The sequence below is a fragment of the Myotis myotis genome, unplaced genomic scaffold (assembly GCF_014108235.1).
Source record: "Myotis myotis isolate mMyoMyo1 unplaced genomic scaffold, mMyoMyo1.p scaffold_m19_p_2, whole genome shotgun sequence".
In the NCBI taxonomy this organism is placed as follows: Eukaryota; Metazoa; Chordata; class Mammalia; order Chiroptera; family Vespertilionidae; genus Myotis; species Myotis myotis.
The window spans coordinates 22,680,561-22,701,858 of record NW_023416324.1 but is presented as its reverse complement, the minus strand read 5'-3'; the positions used below and the strand labels follow the sequence as shown (position 1 = coordinate 22,701,858).

The 21,298-nt window shown below is 57.5% G+C and overlaps 1 protein-coding gene across 7 annotated transcripts in view; it reads left to right on the top strand.

The window, feature by feature from the left end:
- The window catches only part of STK40 (serine/threonine kinase 40), a 38,806-nt gene extending 25,328 nt beyond the window's left edge, over positions 1–13,478 (top strand). For 5 of the 7 annotated variants that reach the window (XM_036347212.1, XM_036347210.1, XM_036347211.1 and 2 more), the window contains 6 exons: positions 685–737; positions 4,432–4,547; positions 8,691–8,835; positions 8,969–9,088; positions 9,502–9,586; positions 11,179–13,478. In XM_036347212.1, coding sequence (XP_036203105.1) covers positions 685–737; positions 4,432–4,547; positions 8,691–8,835; positions 8,969–9,088; positions 9,502–9,586; positions 11,179–11,397 — 738 coding nt within the window. In that variant the 3' untranslated portion in view covers positions 11,398–13,478. The remainder of the gene's footprint in view (positions 1–684; positions 738–4,431; positions 4,548–8,690; positions 8,836–8,968; positions 9,089–9,501; positions 9,587–11,178) is intronic. The other 2 variants (XR_004973803.1, XR_004973802.1) reach the window with 2 other exon arrangements.
- Positions 13,479–21,298: the final 7,820 nt, after the last annotated feature.

Below are 21,298 nucleotides of genomic sequence, written 5' to 3'. Positions count from 1 at the left end.
TGGAACAGCTGGGAGTGTGCAGAAGGAAAGTGGCCAGATGACATGTATGCCTGGGAAGGCACAGTGCTGCAGGCATCAGCCCACCATCCTGGGGTGGGGGTGCCGCAATGGGCCCGGAGCAGAGCCCAGAGCAGGGATCCCTCTCAGGCAAGGAGCTAAGCATGAGCCTCCCATCTTGGGTGCTGACTGTGAGATATCCACTGGGGCCACAGCCTACCTCTGAGCTTTTCCTAGGATTGGAGGTGTCAGGTACCCCAATGCCCAGGTTAGGAGAGCCTCTTGCAGACTCACAGCGCCTGTGGGCCACGCCTGCAGACTTGGTCTCCAGAGTCAGGAAAGTTCATCTCTGATTCCGGCTGCAGGCAGATGCTTAGTTTTCAATAAGAAGTTTGATAGAGGTGGAGAAAGGACTGGGTTTTCCCACTGGCTGCTGCCCTGAGGGGAGAAAGCTGGGAACCCGCCCTGGGTGGGGCAGAGATTGCCTGAGCTCACCTATTATCCCATCCCTACACATGGCTAATGAGGTCTTAGAATGGTCCTGGTCTGTCTGGGGCTTACAAATCAAGGCAGAGCCTTAAAAGGCATGTCACAGAGTTTTATCCCACCTTCCCAAACACCTTGCAGGCTGGGCCGCCCCCAGCCCTCACTCACCTTCATGGTGCAAACCATTTTGTTGTCTTCCAGAAAAACATTGTGCACAGAGACCTGAAGCTCGGGAACATGGTGCTCAATAAAAGGTGAGACCTGCTTTTCTTCATGAGGTAACTGTGGGGTTGGAGTAGGCTACATGCTGCAGCTACCAGCTGTCGCATGCCCGCAGATTCCCAGGGGGATTCTGGCTTACAACAGCCCACTTCTCCCAGGAATCCCGGTGGTGGGGGTGGGATGCCTGCTTGTTTTCTTGCTGCGTAGAATGTGAGGAAGGAGTCTTCAAAGCCACAGACAGAGCTCTGGGAAGGAGTGCAGAAATCCTCCCTGGTCCATTCATTGGCCATTCCTGGTGGGTGCTCAGTAAGTGACTGTAAACAAGGGCAAATGGGTGAAAGAATGACACATGAGCAAAGTAGGTCAAGGTCCCAGGAAGCAGACTCAGATGTGTGCAGGAGTTTTACTGGGGAGAGCTCTCAGGAGGAGAGGGCAGGATTGGGCAGAGGCAGACGCTGAACTCTGGTGCAGTCCTGACATGGTCTCAACCTGGAAAGCTTGAGAGCCAGGTGGCCCTTCAGATGTCCCAGATAAAGGCAAGGGGGCACAGGACCCTGCACCCCTACTGGGGCAGCCACTGACTGTGGCCCATGCCCGGGGTGGGGCGTAAGCTTAGGCAGTCTCCTTTGGATAAGGGCCCTTCCCGAGAAGGACACAGCTATGAGTAGTCAGAAACCAACACTCCCAGCAGTCAGAGAGAGGGCCTTGATCTTGGAAGGGATCTGGTGGCTCACCCCGAGGGTTGCAGGAACACAGTCAGGGCTCCTGCGCTGTGACCACCCCAATGCCTCAAGCCTCTTCGTCTCCGCGATGGATTTGCTTCCAACTCTCAGTTCTCTAGGCCCCTTCATTTGGGGAAGGTAGTCCAGAGGTCACACCTCTCTTGAATAATGCCAGTGTGTGTGTGTGTTTCCTCTGATTGCAGAACACCAATACCTCATTCAGACCCCTCGCCTTGGCAGCAGTCCTTTAATCTGACAATCCCTTCTGTGCTGGTCAGACGGAGGTTCTGGCCCCCTCTCCCTTGACTCCCAGCTCTTCTGGAAGAGGGCAGAGTGGCATAGTGCAGAGAGAACCACACTGAGAGTCCAGGGCCCACCCCTGTCCTCTCCAGACCTTGCTTTCATCCTTTCAAAGTCAACCTGGAGGCGCTTCCACCCCTTCATGCCCCTCAGGCCAGGCCCTAACTCCAGCTGGAGAGGCAGGCAGACAAGCTGGAGGACTTGCCTGGTCCTCACAGCAGAGGGTGCTCCCGGGGAGGAAACGGGAGAAGTGTTTGCCAAGCAGCACAGTGGCAAGTCCGCCCTGCTGTGGATGAAAGGCACGGGTTGAAATCTGAAATCCCCTTTTGGGGTTATGTGAGGTTTGCTGTGGGTTCCTCTTCCTCCTTTCTTTTTGGGTAGTCAAATTGCACACCAAGTTCCTAGAAAAGGAGAATAACACTGTGGTAGCCCAAAGGGCCATAGCTAAAGAGTGACTCACTCAGAGCGGATCCTGCTGACACAGAGCTCCCTTCATCCCTCACTTCCCTCGCCCCTTCTGCCAGGACTGACGAGCCTGGGGGGTCTGGACTCCCAGGGATCTGTGCACCACCCAGCCAACTTGGGCGGTGGTGGCCCGGCAGGGAGCGTCGCCAAGCTTCAGGAGGTCTTGGAGCTGACCATGTGGTTTCCTGTGGGAGAGGCTCCAGGGTCCTCAGCGGGCAGAGCAGTGAAAGCCAAGTGGACCCTGCTGCCCACCCTGCAGAGTCTCTGGCGCCTTTTCCTCCAGCCACCCCCCCCCCCCCCCCCCCGCCTCACACTTACTAGTAGAGGGCTGGCAGAGGCACGTGGGCTCCAGGGCCTGTGGACACAAAGTGGCACCTCTCTCCTGCCCCTCAGACATGGTGCCTTTCCCAGGGTTCTCCTTTGGCAGCTTCTGCCCACTGTCGGGGGATGACATGCTAATCTGAGCTAGCAGTTAGTAATCTGACTGTTCGCCAGGCCCTGGGCCCAGTGCTTGCCCTGAGATTAAGTTCTTATCTTGTTAAACCCTAACACAGTCCTGGGAGTTAGGTGCTAATATTTTCCCTGTTTCACAGACGAGGAAATTGAGGTTTAGCAAGATACTAAATAGCATGCCCAGGACCACACAACCAGGGAGTGGCAAAGCCAGGAACGGAACCCAGGATCTGACTCCCAAGCCCACCAAACTGCCCACTGCGCTGTCCGCCCACACTGTCCCCAGCCTCAGAGAACACCTGCAGGAGGCTCTGCAGCTGCCAAGCCGTCTCTGAGCAGGGAGGAAACCCAGTGCCTCTGCTCTGGGGACCATGAGCTTGAGAGGCTGGGCAGTCTCACGTTCAGGACAGTGACATGGCGGTTCAGAGCGGGAGCCATCCACGGCTTGACGTGCAGTGATCCCTGCCTGGACCCTTTGCCTGCTCTCTCAGGCTCCAGCTGCCCTAGGGCCACCAGTTCGACTTCTGTGGCATCTGACAGGCGGGCCTGAGTGGAGATGAGAGTCGACATTTCCATTCGGAATGCAGAGCACAGACTGGCCTTTGTTTTGCACCAAGCCCTGTGCCAGCAGAATTCCCCGGAGAGCTGAAAGGCTCGGGAGCATTTTGGACGCAGCTTCTGGGGAATTCCGCCCTCAGCCCCACACGACCTGCACTCTGAGCCGACTCTCCTCCATCCTCAAGAGGCGGCCCCTTGTGCTGCTTCCCTGCCAGCGGCTGCCAGCAGAGCCGGCAGTAGCCCCTGCTCGTCTGTGGGCAGAGAAGCACCCTTCCTCACTGGCTGTCCCCAGTGGGGCAAAGAAGCCTTCCCTGGCCTCTTGGAAGGGGACTGCCCCCCTAACCCCGCCCCCACGGGATGTGAGGTGTCCTCTCTGGGCCATTTTGCTTACATGGTGAAACTCCCAGAAAGGATCAGAGCCCAGAGCTGCTCTCAGCCACGACTCCAATGGGGGATCCATGGCTTTCTAGGTCAGGGGAGAATCTGAAGGGCAAGGCGGGGAAGGAGAGAGTTGGGGACTGCCCAGGACACAGTGGGCACCTGGGTTAGTCTACAGGGCAGGCCCTAGGGTCAGACAGACCCAGTATGGATCCTGTTCACTGCACACTAGCTGTGTGACCCTGGACAAGTCCCTGCACTTCTCTGTGTCTTAGTTGAATTGTCTTTGAAATCCCTCCTAGGCGTGTAAGGGTTGAATGAAAACAGTCATCACCAGGCACTGAGGCCAGTAAGTGCTCAGTACGCGTTCGCTTTTCAGACGGTCAGTGGTACGGGTTGATAATGACATGGGGTGGCCAGAGGACTCAGCAGACGGAGACAAAAGTGGCACCTAAGGGTGGGCGCCAGCGCTCTGCGGGCATTTCCTCGTGTGGAAATGCGGGAGTTGAACTATCCCTGATCACTCCCAACCTAGACGTGATGTGAGGTTGTCTGGGGACTCCCTGCAAATTGTTCCGAGCCCTGAGCTGCCCCCGCCCCCTAGACTCAGCTAGGGAAGCAGGTTCAGGGGAGCTCCCCTTAAACACTCTGGTCAGAATGAGTCCGATCCCCGCCTGGAAGGCTCAGCAGGTGGCAACCAAGAGTAAGTGGCCAGAGTCAGCACCACAGCACGCTCCACACGGCCCCAGGAAGGCAGGAGGCCTGGGGAGCAGAGGGTGTGGGCAGGAGGTGAGGGCAGCAGGGGTTCATGGGGACCAAGGTCTGTTCACTCTCTGCTTCCCACCCCCAGGACACATCGGATAACCATCACCAACTTCTGCCTCGGGAAGCACCTCGTGAGCGAGGGGGACCTGCTGAAGGACCAGAGGGGCAGCCCCGCCTACATCAGTCCCGACGTGCTCAGCGGTAGGTGCACGGGCAGTGGGCCCAGGCCGGCACACGGCCGTGCTCAGCGGTAGGTGCGGGCACGGGCAGTGGGCCCAGGCCGGCACACGGCCGTGCTCAGCGGTAGGTGTAGGTGCGGGCAGGGGCAGTGGGCCCAGACCAGCACACGGCCGTGCTCAGCAGTAGGTGCGGGCATGGGCAGTGGGCCCATGCCGGCACACGGCCGTGCTCAGCGATAGGTGTAGGTGTGGGCACGCGCAGTGGGCCCAGGCCGGCACACGGCCGTGCTCAGCGGTAGGTGTAGGTGCGGGCACGGGCAGTGGGCCCAGGCCGGCACACGGCCGTGCTCAGCGGTAGGTGTAGGTGCGGGCAGGGGCAGTGGGCCCAGGCCGGCACACGGCCGTGCTCAGCGATAGGTGTAGGTGCCGGCACGGGCAGTGGGCCCAGGCCGGCACACGGCCGTGCTCAGCGGTAGGTGTAGGTGCGGGCAGGGGCAGTGGGCCCAGACCAGCACACAGCCGGTGCCAGAGCAGTTCGCTCCTTCCGCAAACCCTCTCTGTGGGCTTCCTGGTGGCTTCAGCCAGTACTGTCCTGGGGGCCTCATGGAGGAGGAAGACAGCAGTGGCCACACCAGTGCACATTGAGTTACTCTCTGAGATTAGTGCTTGGCAGGGGGAAGATTTCTGTGCATGTAAATAAGGCACTTGACGGACTTCCCCAAGGAAGTGACATTTGAACTGAGGTGGGAGGGATCAGTGGGAATCATGGGGAGTGTGACTAGGTGGAGGCAGCACAGCACATTGGAGGAGAACCGACTGAAGGCCCTGTGGTTGCTGCTCAGAAAATGAGCCTGGCTCACGGCCAAAGAGGTGGGCAGGGGCCAGACCATGAAAGGGCTGATGGAGGCCTTACTGAGAAACAAACGTCATCCTTTATTCCAAATGCAAAAGGAAGCCATTGAGCAGGTCTTCACTGAGGGTGCCAGGATGCGATTTGCATTTCAAAGACATCACTCCCTTCGTTCTCATTCACTCACTCATTCTGCTGGTATTCCTTTTTTGCCAATGAGAAAACCGAGGCTCCGAGAGATTAAATCTCTTGTCCAAAGTCATAGCTAATAGTAAACCCGGAGGCTGCTCAAGCCCAGGCTCCTGTTTCACCGGAGGTTTTCTTTCCTTTTCCCGCTCATTCTTTACCAAATTGGGTCTCTCATCCTGACCCCGTAGAGGACCAAGGGTTTATATCAGCTGCTGTCTATTCCATGTGAAGAAGGCCCAGGGTTGTCCCCGGGTGTGTAACCACCAGCACACACAGGCATCCCCTCCTCACAGTCGCAGAGCCATCCTTGCCTTCCTGGGAAGCCGGCTGCTGTCATTTACCATAAGCATCTGTAGTCCCCTTGGAGGCCTCCCCAGCCCAGGCTTCTGCTGGAATGCCAGGGCTACCCGCCTGTAGAGGGTAGTGGTGCCACTCTCCAGACCTGGGGGGTTTGGAATCCCTTCGGCCTCTGCTGGAGGACTCTCTGGGCAACCCCTGTCCAGCTGGACACCCTCCATGAGAATCCCCAAAGCATCTGTGTAGGTGAAAGGAGCCAGGAGGAACAACCAGGTCTGTGGGGTGTGCAGGCCTGGGGGTGGCAGGGCTCTCTGGTCAGGACTGTCCTTAGCAATGCCAGGCTACAGTGGCCTCCATGTGCCCACATGCCCATCCAGGGCAGCTGGGGTAATAAGGGCCAGGCCAGGCCCTTTCCTGAATGGCCCCGCTCCTTCCCCCCGCCCGCCCCCTCAAAAGTCCAATTGTAGCAGTCACTGGCTGCTGCCCATGGCTTCTCTCTCTGGTCCTTCCAGACTCATCCCCATTTTGCAGGATGAAACAGAGACACCCACTGCACCAGAAAGAGACCCAGACTGGGAGACCAGGGCCCGGGCTCTGACACTGGCATTGCCAATTAACCAGCTGTGTGATTTGGCCTTCACCCCCCTCTGTGAGCCTCAGTCTCCTCACGGAAACGGCCCTGCCTCCCACATTGTTCGACGCAGGGGTCCTCAAACTTTTTAAACAGAGGGCCAGTTCACTGTCCCTCAGACCGTTGGAGGGCCGGACTATAGTTTTAAAAAAAACTATGAACAAATTCCTATGCACACTGCACATATCTTATTTTGAAGTAAAAAAACAAAATGGCAATGAATACAATATTTGTATTTGCATGTGGCCCGCGGGCCGTAGTTTGAGGACCCCTGGTTCAGAGGATGAAGCGTGATGCTTACGTACAAGCCTGCATGTGGGTTCTGGTTGCAGGTCTGCTGCTCCATTTGTTCTGTGTGCCAAGCACAGCCCGGGCCTCGGGCGTGGAGCTGGGTGAAGGCAGTCATGGCCTTGCCCTCGTCGAGTTTATGGTCTGGTTAATAATGGGGACCTTGGGAGAGTTACTGACCTCTCTGGACCTCAACTTTCTCATCTGTAAAGTTGGGAAGCTAATAACACCTACTGCATTGGGTCCCGGTGGGATTAGATGAGGCCTTAACTTCGTGTCTGGCTCAACAAACATTAGCTGGCATCATCATTACTAAAGGAAAGCTTGAAGGTTAGTGTTTCCCCAGAAGCCAAAGCTCAGGGAAAGGTCGCCTGCTGGTCAGAGCTTGTCTGCTAGAGGCGGCACCCGGCTGTCATCTCAGTCCAGGGCAGCTCGGGCTGGCGCGGTTCCCCACCCTCCTTGGCTGAGGCTCCACCTGGGGCATCTTGGCGGGGACCACCTTCCCGCTGCTGCAGGAGAGGCAGTACCCTCTGTGGAGCGGCACAGAGCTAAGGCAGTGGCCCGGTGGGCTCTGTTGGTTTCCCACGTGGTGGAGCAGGGCCTGGGAGCAAAGGTCAGCATCCGGGGTTGGAAAAGGGTGGGGCCGCGCTACCTCAGGGCAAGAGAGCTGGGCAGAGGCTCATCTGCACACAACTGCCTGCTGCACCAGCCTCAGCTGCCTCATGGGGTCGACGTCTCTCTCCGCCACTTAGAGAAGAAGTCACAGGCGTGGTGAAGGGGGTCCGTGGTACCTTTTGAAGCGCAGGCTGAGGTCTGACAGCGCCTCGGTGCACAGTCCCATCCCCTTGACCTTCAGTGGGCCCAGGGGGGCCCTTGGGAACCAGTGTCCTCCACCCCTAAGGCATCTCCAGCCACCCAGGAGGCTTGGGGACCCAGCGGAGGTTGTCCCGGCACTGCCTGGTGCCCAGCAGTGTCTCCTCCACATGGGAGGGCTGAGTTGTGTCCGGGGAAACTGGTGCTGCGGAGCCTGCTGGTGTCCCAGGCACTGGCGGCAGGGGCGTTTTGAGAGCTGGCGTTGTTCCCACATCCTAGGTATGGAGCAGTTCAGGCAGCGGCTGCGTGTGGGAGGAGCTCTGCTGTTGAGGGCTGATGGACAGATTGCCCTGGCAATGGGAGAAGCAGGGCTTTTCCATCAGCCATGTGACCTTGGGCAGATCACATCCCTGGGCCTCATTTTACTCTGAGGACAAACAGAAAATATCTAACTCACAGAGCTGTGCTAGAGGTTTAATGAGATAGAAGTGTTTCTTCCAGTGTTAGCACCGAGAGTTGACCCAACTGGACAGTCATTCCCTTCGCCAGTGAGAGCCCATGCTGGGTGCTGGGTGCAGGGCTCGGCGGGGAGCGAAGCAGAGGCCCCTGCATGTGAAAACTTGCCTTCCCATGGGGAGACGGGGGAACAGACAAAGAAAGGGGTCCTTACAGGTTGTGCTCAGTGCGCTGAGGGAACCGTGATGGGTGTGGCTGACTTGTCCTGAGCCGCACAGCTTTGTTCCACATGCACATTGGCCACCTGCTCTGTGAGCCGCTCTGCTAGGAGCTGGGCCGAGAGCTGGCAGCCCGGCTGGTGCCTTGAGGAAGTGGCAGGAGGCATGCCCGAGGTGGGGTATCGCCCTGCCAAGCTGGGTCTCCAGAGCAGGAGCTAAATCTGCCTGAAGAGGCGGCGGGGAGGGGGGAGGACCGGGTAAGAGCTTACTCTGGGAGGAAGGGGAGCAGGATGACCAGAAGTGAGGGTGGTAAGGTAGAGGGGTCCCTGGATAGACTTCAGCAGGTAGCTGGTAAGCGGAGGGAGGCCCAGGGCTGTCTCTTTCCGGGGTTTGTGCTAAGTGGGTGCATCTGTGTGCCCATAGGCCGGCCGTACCGGGGCAAGCCGAGTGACATGTGGGCACTGGGCGTGGTGCTGTTCACCATGCTTTACGGCCAGTTCCCCTTCTACGACAGCATCCCCCAGGAGCTCTTCCGGAAGATCAAGGCCGCCGAGTACACCATCCCTGAGTGAGTCCGGGTCACTGGGGAGGGGAGGGAGGCTCATGGGGCAGAGACAACACAATGAGGTTTGGAGTCCTGGGTCCGAGACCCAGGCCAGCCCACCCGACCTGAGCCTCCCCTTCTCCCCCTCCCCCATCAGGGACGGGCGGGTTTCTGAGAGCACCGTGTGTCTCATCCGGAAACTGCTGGTCCTCGACCCCCAACAGCGCCTGGCTGCCGCCGACGTCCTGGAAGCCCTCAGTGCCATCATTGCTTCGTGGTGAGTGGACTGGTGCAGGGCTGGGTCCTGCCCATCCTGCCAGGAAAGAACCCTGAGGTTGGGCCTGTTTCTCTGCCAAGCAGAGTCCAATTTCCAGATTTTCCCCAGGGGCAAGATTGGGAGGGTCCTGGCAGCGCTTGGCTCTAGCACCTCCTGCCTGCCATTGATGCCAGTGATGGAGGGCATTATCTCACTGAGTTCTTACCACACACAGCCTATGAGGTAGAAATTGTCCCCTATTATTGGATGAGAAAACTGAGGTTTGGAGAAGCAGTTAATCACATCAGGAAAGGGCTGAGTTGGGACCCAGGTCTTTTGACTTCAACCAAGTCTTAGAGCAGCGAGGACCGGGGAGCAGGGGCTGGGGGCTGCTTGGAGCCGAGCTGACGTGTGACGTGACTCCTCCCCTGCAGGCAGTCCCTGTCATCTCTGAGCGGGCCTCTGCAGGTGGTCCCTGACATCGACGACCAAATGAGCAATGCGGACAGCTCCCAGGAGGTGAGTTGGGAAAGGCAGACAGGTTGCTACCCAAGTCCTGGGGGACCAGCCTCCAAGAGAGGCAGGCTGGGCAGGGACAGAAGGTGGCAGCTCCCAGCAGGCCACAGGGCCTTCTCAGCTTTGCCCCCAGCTCTTAGAGTGGGAAAGGGAGACCTAAGTCCTCGCCCTGTGCTGCCTGGGGCCTGCCTTGTCCAGCTCAGTTGGCAGTTCTGTGGCCTGAGAGAGGGCAGCTGAGGTGGAGGCCCACAGCGGCCCAGCCCGGCCCTCCCTCAGCTTCCTCTTCCTGCCATGGGCTGGCCCTTTAAACAGTCACATTTCTCTGCCCCTCTGACTCACATGGTTCTCTCAGCCTTCCTGCTTTTCATTTTCCAAATGATTCATTTTCTCCCCGTTTTCTCTCTTCCTCTGTTCCCCACACTGGAGAAAGTGCTGGGCCCAGAGTGAGGGCAGAGACCTGGGCACAGGCAGCTTCTGGGTGATCTTAGGGCGCCCCCTTGAGGACAGAGGTTGGCCAGGCCCTTGGGAGGGATGTACTGGGCAGGGAGCACCAGGAGGCACCAGCCTGGGGCCACAGCAGAGCCTCCTGGCTCTGGGAAGAGAGTCCCAGGCTACCCCCAGCTCCCACCGGCCCCAGGATGTTCAGCAGCTAAGAGTGATCACCAGTGGCACATGAGGAATGCCCACATGGCACGTCTCGTTCAGTCCTGTGTGGCCTGTGCTCTTATCCGCGTTTGCGTTTCACAAGTGGGAACTGAGGTTCAGAGGTAAAATAGGTTTCCCAGAGCCACACAGCTGGGAAGTAGTGGAGCTGAGCCTTGAACCCCAGTTGATTCCATCGCCCTGCTTCCCCCTCAGCTGATCAACATCGGCACCTTCCGCTCAGTCTGTCCTGTCTGCCTGGGCCACTCCAGCTGTGGGGCAGGATAAAGAAGCTCGGCTGCCCCAGGCCTCTTTTTTTGTTAATCCTCACTGAGGATATTTGTTAGTGAGAGTGGAAGGGAGAAGGAGGGGGAGAGAAACATTGATATGAGAGAGACACACTGATTGGTTGCCTCCTGCATGTGCCTAGACCAGGGCTGGGGATCATACCTACAACCAAGGTATGTGCCCTTGACCAGAAATCAGACCCGCGACCCTTCAGTGCACAGGCTGATGCTCTAGCCACTGGACCACACCGGCCAGCCCCAGGCCTCTTTTTTAACACTCGCCCTGCACCGGCCCCTCCCCGGTGCTTGACAACCTCTCTGAGGGGAGATTACTGTCCACTTCGCAGGCGAGGAAGCCAAAATGTCAGAGTCAGTGAGTGAGTTAGGAAGGGGAATCTGGCTCAGATCCCAGGTCTGCTTCAGTTGGAGTGACACCCAGGGTGGCCAGCAAGGCGAGGTCCAGGTCGGCTGAGGGGCTTCAGGGGCCCACACACTCTGCCTCGGCTGGATGGGGTCCCAGGGTGTGGGGCCTGGGGACGGGCCTCTGGAGCCAGGCGATCTAACACTCACTCCCTGCTCTTCTCTGTCCATCGCCCCCACTCCTCTCTCTGTCTCTCTCCTCTCTCTCTCTCCCTCTCTCTTCCTCTCTCTCCCTCTGCCTCTCAGGCGAAGGTGACAGAGGAGTGCTCCCAGTACGAGTTTGAGAACTACATGCGGCAGCAGCTGCTGCTGGCCGAGGAGAAGAGCTCCATCCACGAGGCCCGGAGCTGGGTGCCCAAGCGGCAGTTCGGCAGCGCACCGCTGGTGCGCCGGCTGGGCCACGACGCGCAGCCCATGAACCCCTTGGACGCAGCCATCCTGGCACAGCGCTGTCTGCGGAAATAGCCGCCTCGGGCTGGGGCACCGGCACCACCCGACGGGCACCATCGCCCGACGCCTCTTCCCGGCCCCCAGCCAAGGAATGCCCTGCTTTGGGTCAGGGCCCTGGAGTGCTGGACTCTCTCCGGGCTGGCACGGGGCCGCCAGGGACAGCCCAGGTCACACATGGGGTCAGCAGAGGTACCACAAAGCTACCTTTTGGAATGATTGCTTGATTGTTTGGTTTTTTAATCTGAGAAGCCTAGATAACTAATCTGCTTTTAATCATGACGTTTTAATCTACCTCTGTCTCTCTAACCATGCTGTCTCTGGACTGAGTGAGAGGGAGGAGGAGGGAGCCCCCCAGCCGCCGGCCCCCGGCAGCTGCTCCCCACAGTCCAATAAGCTGGAAGTGCAGCTCACTGCTGGCTCTCCAAACGAATGCCCACTCCCCACCGCTCTCCCTGACCCCTCCCACAGTCACTTTTCCTCCCTCCCCTCTGACCCCAGGCCCCTCAGTCCAAGCTTGGAAAACCTTCACCTCATCTTAAGTGGAATTCAAATATATTTATTTTTATACTGAAACCAACTTCTCTCCCATCATCAGGTGGCTCGGCCCATGGTCACTCCCTGCCCCAGCCTGGCTAGACAGCAGGGCGTCCACAGCTCGCAGATGGGCCCTCCTCACCCCTAGGCTCAGAAGCCCCTTCTTGCCGGCCCCTCTCCACCTCCAGCCCACCAGTCCCTCCTCGCTTCTGGTGATGGGGAGGCCTTTCTCGACTTGGTTCTCTTTCTCCCATCTCAGTAGCTTCTCTGAGGTGCTGCACACTCGCATTAACCCTGGTTTCCTTCTCCACCTCAGCGGTACCGAGGTAATGCCAACATAGATGTGAAAGCGGTGCCTGGGGCGGGCTGAGGAGGGTGCGCAGGGCTGTCCGCGGACAGGTGCCCTGCTGGTATGCCCTCTTGCTCCCCACACCCCTCTGTTCAGAGAATGGTGGGACATCGCCCCCCTGCCCTTGCCTCGTAACAGACATGGTGTCGCCCAGCAGACTCCAGCCTGGGCTCTTGGAAAGAATTGTGGGAACTGGGGGCCCCGTCTGGCTTGAGAACAGCCCTGCTGCCCTTTTTGAGCCGAGATTTTGAAGTGGATGCCCGTCTTGCCAGAAATGCTGTTCTCACCAGAATGCCCCCGTCCCATGCTCCCTCACTGGACTTGGCCCCTTGCCCAGTGCCAAGCAAGACCTTCCCCTGCCTCCCCACCATCCCCCTTGGAAAGGCCAAGTGTCCCCTCCAGGCAGCCCTGGCCCTTGGGCCCTGCCTGCCTGTCCTTGCTCCCCAATGGGAAGATGACCAAGGTCTGTGTGACCTTGTTTCCCAGTGTGAGCTGCCCTCTCCCCAAAAGCTGACTCACTGTGAGTGACTTGGGCAAGTTCCCAAACCTCCTCGTGCCTCAGTTTCCCCATCTGGAAAAAATGGGGCCACCTCTTGCCAGCAGTAGCAGGGCCACCCATGCCCCTTCCTCCCCACACCCCTCTCCCAGCACTTGGGCATCTCGTGCCTCTGCCTCAGTGGGTCTGAGGGAGCCCGCCTGAGCCTAGCACTTACTCCCCATGGGCACCAAGCTCTGCTCTCTCAGCCGTCGCTGCTGAGAGCCAGGGTGTCCTGCTGTGGGGTCGGGGATGCCCTCTTTCTATATTTATTTCAAAAAGAAGTCTCCTAAGGGAGTAGAAATGCAGTCTGGCCCAGGGCTCCCGCCCCTGTGACTCCCTCCTGTGAGGGCTCAGCTGTGCCCTTGCCCAGCAGCCGGCCAGACCCTCCGGGCTGCTGGCCACGTGTGGTCTTTCTCCTCCTCTTCAAAGCAATATCCTCCAGGTCTACGAAGCCCTATCAGACAGAGGTCAGCCACGTGTCTGATGACATTGCTAGCAAAGCAGACAAGAGGAGGTTGGGTCTGCCCTCACTGACTGTCACACGCTGAGAGAAGTCCAATTGTAAAGAAAACAAAACAGAAAAAGTCACAAAAAAATTTGTATAAAGACATATTTTTGTACTACATGGGGACTCTTCCTGCATGTCAGCAATAAAACTTCCTGATCTGGAGCCACCGCGGCTGTGCCGTCTGCTCTTCTTGCCCTCCTCACCTGCGTCTGTCTCCCGCCAGCCACCAGCCGCCAGCCGTTCTCCCTCCATCCCAGCAGTGGGGCAGGATTCCTGCAGCTCTTGGTTCTGCCACCAGGTGCACTGGATAGGCACCCCCCTCCCGCCCCCCACCACCATGACTGCCATCTGGGCAGCCAGCTGGCCACAGGCCATCACTGCCTTGAGTGGGGGAAGGGCCAGAACTGCCCAGCATTCTCCCGACAGGCTGGTCCAGCCTCCCACAAAGTGCCCAAGGGGAAGCTTCCTGCTTGGCCTGGCTCAGCCAGGACCTGTGCAGGAAGGAGGCGTGGCTACTGCGTGCAGAGTACTGATCCTCTCTCCCTGCCAAATCCCATCTGGGTTGGGGAGGACTTAGCCAGACAGAGACCACCCATGTGCCCACATGCCCATCCAGGGCAGCTGGGGTAATAAGGGCCAGGCCAGGCCCTTTCCTGAACCCCCCTGCTCCTCCCCCCCACCCGCCCCTCAAAAGCCAAGGGGCTTCCTTCCTCTCTTCTTTCCTTCCTTCCTTTGCTTAAATTTAGACTTTGCAGATTGAGCATTGGAACGGTGAAGCTAGAGATAGTCAGGCCCCTCCCCAGGCCACCACTGGGCCCAGGCTCTTACCTTTGTGTCCAGGACCCACACAGGCCAGGTCACAACAGGAGCAGAGGTCCTTGCAGGAGAAGCTCCTTCCCAGTCAATGTCCACACAGCTGGGGGTGGGGGTGGGGCGGTACCTCTCCAAGATGTGAGAAGGCCCTGCAGATACTTCAGAGCAGACCCCCAGGCCTCATCCGTGCCTTCACCCACAGCCCACACCCACCCCAGCATCCACGTGGCTCCCATCTTCCTGTCCCCTCCCACATGGATGGAACTTTGCCCACTTCATCTGGCCCACATCTACCTGCCGAGCTGCCCTGCCCGCACCTCCCTCCCAGCCCAGCACTGCCAGCTGCCGCCCTGGCCTTGGCTCCATTTCAGCCTCCTTCCCGTCCCCACCTGATCAGCCGCCGTTCTGTGCCTGGTATCTCCTCACGCATCAGGCTTACCTTCAGCAATACCCAGACAGGCTGCATGTGGGCAGGGACTTTTTTTTTTTTTAATATATTTCTTTATTGATTTCAGAGAGGAAGGAAAAGGGAAAGATAGCCAAAACCGGTTTGGCTCAGTGGATAGAGCGTTGGCCTGCGGACTGAAAGGTCCCAGGTTTGATTCCGGTCAAGGGCATGTACCTGGGTTGCGGGCACATCCCCAGTAGGGGATGTGCAGGAGGCGGCTGGTCGATGTTTCTCTCCCATCGATGTTTCTAACTCTCTCTCCCTTCCTCTCTGTAAAAAATCAATAAAATATATTTTAAAAATAAAAGGGGAGCGATAGAAACATCAATGATAAGAGTCATTGATCGGCTGCCTCCTGCACGCCCCCTACAGGGATTGAGCCCACAACCCGGGCATGTTCCCTAGGCCGGAATCGAACCTGGGACCATTCAGTCTGCAGGCTGACGCTCTATCCACTGAGCCAAACCGGCTAGGGCGGGCAGGGATTGTCTTTTTTTTTTCTTTTTTTGTTTTTTAAATATATTTTATTGATTTTTTACAGAGAGGAAGGGAGAGGGATAGTGAGTTAGAAACATCGATGAGAGAGAAACATCGATCAGCTGCCTCCTGCACACTCCCCACTGGGGATGTGCCCGCAACCAAGGTACATGCCCTTGACCGGAATCGAACCTGGGACCCTTGAGTCTACAGGCTGACGCTCTATCCACTGAGCCAAACCGGTTAGGGCAGGGATTGTCTTGCTCACTCTTTTTTTTTTTTTTGTCTTACTCACTCTTGTATCCCAGCACCTAGAAGGGCACGCAGCTCGCATGCCAGAACTGTGTGGTCAACAGCCTCCTATGCTCCTAAACCAGTGGTCGGCAAACTGCGGCTCGCGAGCCATATGTGGCTCTTTGGCCCCTTGAGTGTGGCTCTTCCACAAAATACCACGTGCAGGCGCGCACGTACAATGCAATTGAAACTGCACGGGCCCATGCGCAGAAGTCGGTATTTTGTGGAAGAGCCACCCTCGAGGGGCCAAAGAGCCGCGTGTGGCTCGCGAGCTGCAGTTTGCCGACCACTGTCCTAAACAAACTGAGAAGCTTCGCCAGTTGTAGCCACTGCCTGGTCTGCCCTCAGGGGGAGCAGTTTCAGAGAGAAGCCAGCCGGCTGCCCTGGGAAAGGAAGTGAGGAGATGGCGTCTCTCCACAGCTGAGTTGTTCAGGCTCCCAGCCAAGTCAGCTGTGATCTCTGGTCTCTCTCCCACACCCCATGGCCTCCCTGTGACCACCCATCTGAGGGCTGAGCCCCTTCTCTCACTTCCTGTCCTCCCTGTTCCCTGTGGCAGCCCAGCCACCCAGCAGTCAGTGAGCCTTTAAACCAGTGGTTCTCAACCTTCTGGCCCTTTAAATACAGTTCCTCATGTTGTGACCCAACCATAAAATTATTTTCGTTGCTACTTCATAACTGTCATGTTGCTACTGTTATGAATCGTAATGTAAATATCTGATATGCACGATGGTCTTAGGCGACCACTGTGAAAAGGTCGTTCGACCGCCAAAGGGGTCGAGACCCACAGGTTGAGAACCGCTGCTTTAAACGGATTATTTCCCTCCTCTCCTCACACCCCTCTGATGGCCTCTGCCCCGTGCCACCCAGAGGACATCCAGAGGCCTGTCTGAAGCTTAGAAAGCTCTACAACACCAGGCTCTACCCTGGCCTCCCCGTAACCTCTCAGCCCCTCACGCCTCACCCGCTGTCCCAGCCACATGGGCCTTCTTGCTGCTTCTGACCAAGCCAAGCACAGCTCCCACAAGGCCTTTCATTGGCTATTCTCTCTGGAGGGCTCTTCCCCAAGATTGGCATGGCTCCCTCCCTCACTTCCCTCCGCTCAAAATGTCAGCTCCTGCCCTAACCGGTTTGGCTCAGTGGAGAGAGCGCCGGCCTGCGGACTGAAGGGTCCCAGGTTCGATTCCGGTCAAGGGTATGTACCTGGGTTGCAGGCACATCCCCAGTAGGGAGTATGCAGGAGGCAGCTGATCGATGTTTCTCTCTCATGGATGTTTCTAACTCTCTAACCCTCTCCCTTCCTCTCTGTAAAAAAATCAATAAAATATATATATTTTTTAAATGTCAGCTCCTCAGAGAAGCCTTCCTGGCCACATTGACCTGGTCTGTAGCCCTTTACCCTCCTTTATTCTTCATTGTGCTCAGCACAGCCAACATTCTATCATCTATTTGACTAGTGATTGCATGTCTCCCCTGCTCGAATGTTGAGCTCCCACAGGCAGGAATCTTCTCTGCGTGTCCATGTGGTGCTGGGGGGTTTTGGGGACTGATCGTCACAATGGGGGGGGGGGGGTCGCTGGCATTGGGAGGGTGGGGACCAGGGACTCCAGACAACCCTACAAGGAAGGCAGAGTCTACCTCCTGCACAACATGGGTGAAAACCTGTTTATAATCTCCAGAGCCAAGAATCTAACTCCACTTTACACATAAACACACAAAGGCTTCGTGTACACATAACATACACTGAATTCTCGAGGAATGCAACTACTGTGCAGAGTGGAAGGAGTTTGTACTTTATGTTGTTCAGAATTTCACCACGAGTTCGTCACCACTGCAGACACTGCCGCCACCACAGTATCCCAATAGGAGCTAATCTGCGCTCAGAGCTGTCGCCTTCCCCACAATTGATCACGTCTCAGATATGTACCGTTACCCTTTATTTCTTTTATATTATGACATACGTGTGTGTGCATTTTAAATTAGATGTGGAGGTGGGTATATTAGCCATAAATTTCACTCAGGAGCATAAAAGGGGCAGCACGAAGGATCGTGACACGGCAGCGCTGGGGCTGACGGGGAGAACCGTGACCTCGAAGATGGCTGGGAACGGGGCTCTGAGGTTCGAATTAAGGCCCCACCTCTTATGTGACCGCACATATATGACTCCACCTCTCTGAACCCCACTTTCCTCGACTGTAAAATGGAGTCACCCACAAACTACCTGGTTCCTGGGAGGTTGTGAGGGGTGGGCAGCGCAGCAGTTAGCAGAGTGTCAGGTGCCAAAAGGTTCCTCAGTAGCCATTACTATCCTTCATTTTGTAAACTCTCAGGCTGCCCCTCTCCCAGCAGCGGTCCTGGGTGCTGGGAAGGCAGTTAGAGGAGGGGCTGGTCGTAGGAGCCCTTGAATGAGTCCCTTTCTCTCCCCATCCAAGACCTAGGCAACCTCTGACCGCCCCCCACCCCCAGTGGTGTGAGGCCCCAGTGTCAGGAACAGAACAGCCGGGCCAGCCCCAGCTTGGCTGCTGGGGAAGGGAGCAGTCGGCTTGGCATTAGGCCCTGAATATGCCAGCCCCCGAGGCCCCACCCAGAGACTCCGGATCTCTCAACCCCTGACCTCCCACCAAGACCTATCTTTCCCGTGGTTCATCTTAGGCTCACTCTCTGTGCCTCCCAAGGTAACAAATCTCTATTCTCACACCGACAAGAAGGCAGAGAGGCAGCCAGCAAGTGGGCAGGTGGGCAGCAGCAGGTCAGTCATAGGCCAACAGGACCCCTCAAGACAGGACAATCAGCAGGCAGATAGAGGGGATGCGAGCCAGGCAGGCAGGTGACAGACATGCAGAGATCAGAGAGGTCCCGGTCGGTGCACCGGGTAAACAGGTGGCTGGGCAGACCTACAGACGGGCCGGCGGGCAGGGAGAGGCAGGCAGAAAAGCAGATAGGCAGGTGGCCAGGAGGACACGTGGACTGTGCAGATGGCCACACGGGCCAAAAACTTTGGGTCCCTAGGAGCAGCCCACAGCTTCTTCCAACCCTCCAGGGCAAGGCGGTCACTCCCCCTGGCCTGGCTTGGCCACATGCATCCCCCTGCCGTGTGTCCCCTCTCTGAAGGGACCAGCCACCATCTCAGCCCCACTCTGCTCCAGCATGGCCACCTGCCTCACCGGGGCTGAGTCACACCTGACCACACCAAACACCACCACCAACCCAGACACAGCTTTGTCTGTAGATAGTGACACCCAGAGATCTGCATAGCACAGGGATACACGGAAAGAGCTTAGCACAAACATACCCGAAGTCTCACAGCTGCCACACACAGAGAGGCACAGAGACACATGGAGACAGGCACACGTATGTGCCACGCAAAGGCACACATCCCCAACACCCAGGGTAGGTCACAAGCACAGCCGAAACACATTGATCTTCATGATGGTAGGCATTCAGCACAGTGGTACAACCAACGACGCCCACCAATATCCCAGCCAGGGGTCAGATTCTGGCCTCACCTTCACCTTCGCCTCTCGGCCCAATTTAACATGGCTGATGGCGTCCTGGTCCTGGCCAGGTCTTCCTCCCCCGTCACTCGTCTCTCCTGCCTGACGCCTCCTCCCCGGGACCCCTCAAGGCTGGAGTTTCCAGGGTTCAGGCTTCAGACCCCTTCTCGTCTCACCCCCTCCCACAGTGTTCAGTCCATCTTGGGTGTTAAGCTCACAAACACATTTCCAGCCCAGACTCAGGGCTCTACCCGCCTGTCTCACCCGGTATCTACTGGACATGTCAAATCTATCTAAAAAGAAACTCAGGCCCTGACCGGTTTGGCTCAGTGGATAGAGCGTCGGCCTGCAGACTGAGGAGTCCCGGGTTCGAGTCTGGTCAAGGGCATGTACCTTGGTTGCGGGCACATCCCTAGTGGAGGGCTTGCAGGAGGCAGCTGATCGATGGTTCTCTCTCGTCGATGTTTCTAACTCTCTATCCCTCTCCCCTCCCATCTGTAAAAAAATCAATAAAATATATTTTAAAAAATAAAAAAAAATAAAAAGAAACTCAGATTGCCCCAAACCTGCTCCCACCTAAACTTTCCTCACGTGTGTGGGCCCAATACCACCAGCTGTCCTATATTCCTCTTTCCTTGGCATCCACATCCCATGCAGGAAGTCCTGTTAACACTCCCTTCAAAACGCTGCCTGAATGAATCCTGTCTCACCTCCTCCACAGCCCATCCCGGTCCAAGCCCTCTGCCACCGCTGGCCTGTAGGGCTGCCAGCCTGCGCACAGCTCTGCTTCCATTCTCGCCTGTGTGGGCCATCCCACGCTGAGCCCCTACAGGGATCTCTCCAAAGGGTGTCACCAAACCATGACATTCTCCTAACTCCAGGGGCTCCCCATGAGATGCACATCTAGCTCCTCCACAGGGTCCAGGGACCCTAAGACGTTCTCCTTCAGGGCCCTTGCCCTCCTTCCAGCCCCACACTCCATCCCAGATCCTGCATGGCTGCCCCCGCAGGATCTAGCTCTCACCTCAGATGCCCGCCTGGAGAGCTGCCCAGGTGTTCCCCATCACATGGCCCTGTTCCGTCATCCTCTGAGCTCAGCAGCACCCGCATCGCTCCTTCATGCATTGTCTGTCTGTCCACCTTAGTGTCAGCTCCATGAGACAAAGATTGGTGTCTGTCTGTTCACCGCTGACCTCCCATTGCTAGGAGATGCTAACAGGGCGCTTGGTTGGCATTTGTTGACTAGAGACTTTATGGATTTCTACACAGATATGCCCACCCCCCAAAAAATACTCAAGCAGATACAACATGAAAATAGACACACAAATACACAGATTTAGGCAGAAATAGTGCCACATGCTCACAAAACAGACCACTCAGTCACAGAGATACCCAGGAGTGCCTCTCCCACCCCCAGGGGAGCCCGTGCTAGTCCTTTCCCATCTAGATCTGCCCTCTGCGTGAACCCAGTCTCAGGACTTGGAGTGGGGGGTCTCCAGCCTGGACAGAGGGGGGGTCACTGGCCCACAGGCCTCAGGCAGCGCCTTCAGCTATGTCTGCAATTTCCTCTCCCCCCTTCCTTCCCTCCTCCTCTCTAAGGCTCCCGCCAAGAAGGCCTCCCCCTCACCCCAGCCCCAGCACAGGAAGGGGGGCCCAGAAGGGGGGGCTGGGAGTCTGGGCAGGAAGAAGACCTGGGCCCACACACTGATCACACCACACACTGCATGCACAAGCCCTGAGCCCATGTGGAAACGCATGTGCAGGGGCAGGTTTAGCCAGAAGGGAAAGGCATTTTAGCCCCACACTCTGGTGCAGAACACAGGGGCCCTCAGAGGCCCCAGGCTGGGTTCTGCAAGGCTGGCCTTGCAGCCTGGCTTGAAGCCTGAGTCCAGCACTCATTAACCCTGCTGACCAGCGCTCAGCCAGCTGGACACACTCACCGCCGGGCCCTGGGAGGAGGGGAAGAGAGTCCCTTCCCTCGGGTGTGGCTTGAGGGTCTGGGGGAGGCTGACAAGGCAGGCAGTCTTGCCTGGGTGAGGGAAGCTCCTGGGAGGAAGAGCAAGGCAGAGGGACAGGGTTCGGAGCCCAGCCAGGCTCTAGGGTCAGAGAGCAGTGGGTTCAAATCCTGACCGTGTGGTCAAGTTTTTCAATCCGTGACTCAGTTTACTTATCTGCCAAGTGGGGATGACACTGCAATACAGGATGATTCAGAAGACTTCAATAAAATAATATTGTAAAGGGTTTATTCAGCCCGTGGCCTGGCACCTAGGCAGGACTCCATCCTCCTCATTATTATTATTGTTGTTAGTAGTAGCCCGGGGGCGGGCCGCTGGAACCCGCCTCCCCTGCAGTTTCCTGCGGGGGTGGGGGGGACAAGACGCCCCGCAGGCCTCGCTCCCCCTCCTCTCCCCTTCCTCCGCCGGCCCTTTCCCTCCCCGCCTCCCCCGCCCGCCCCGCCCCGTCC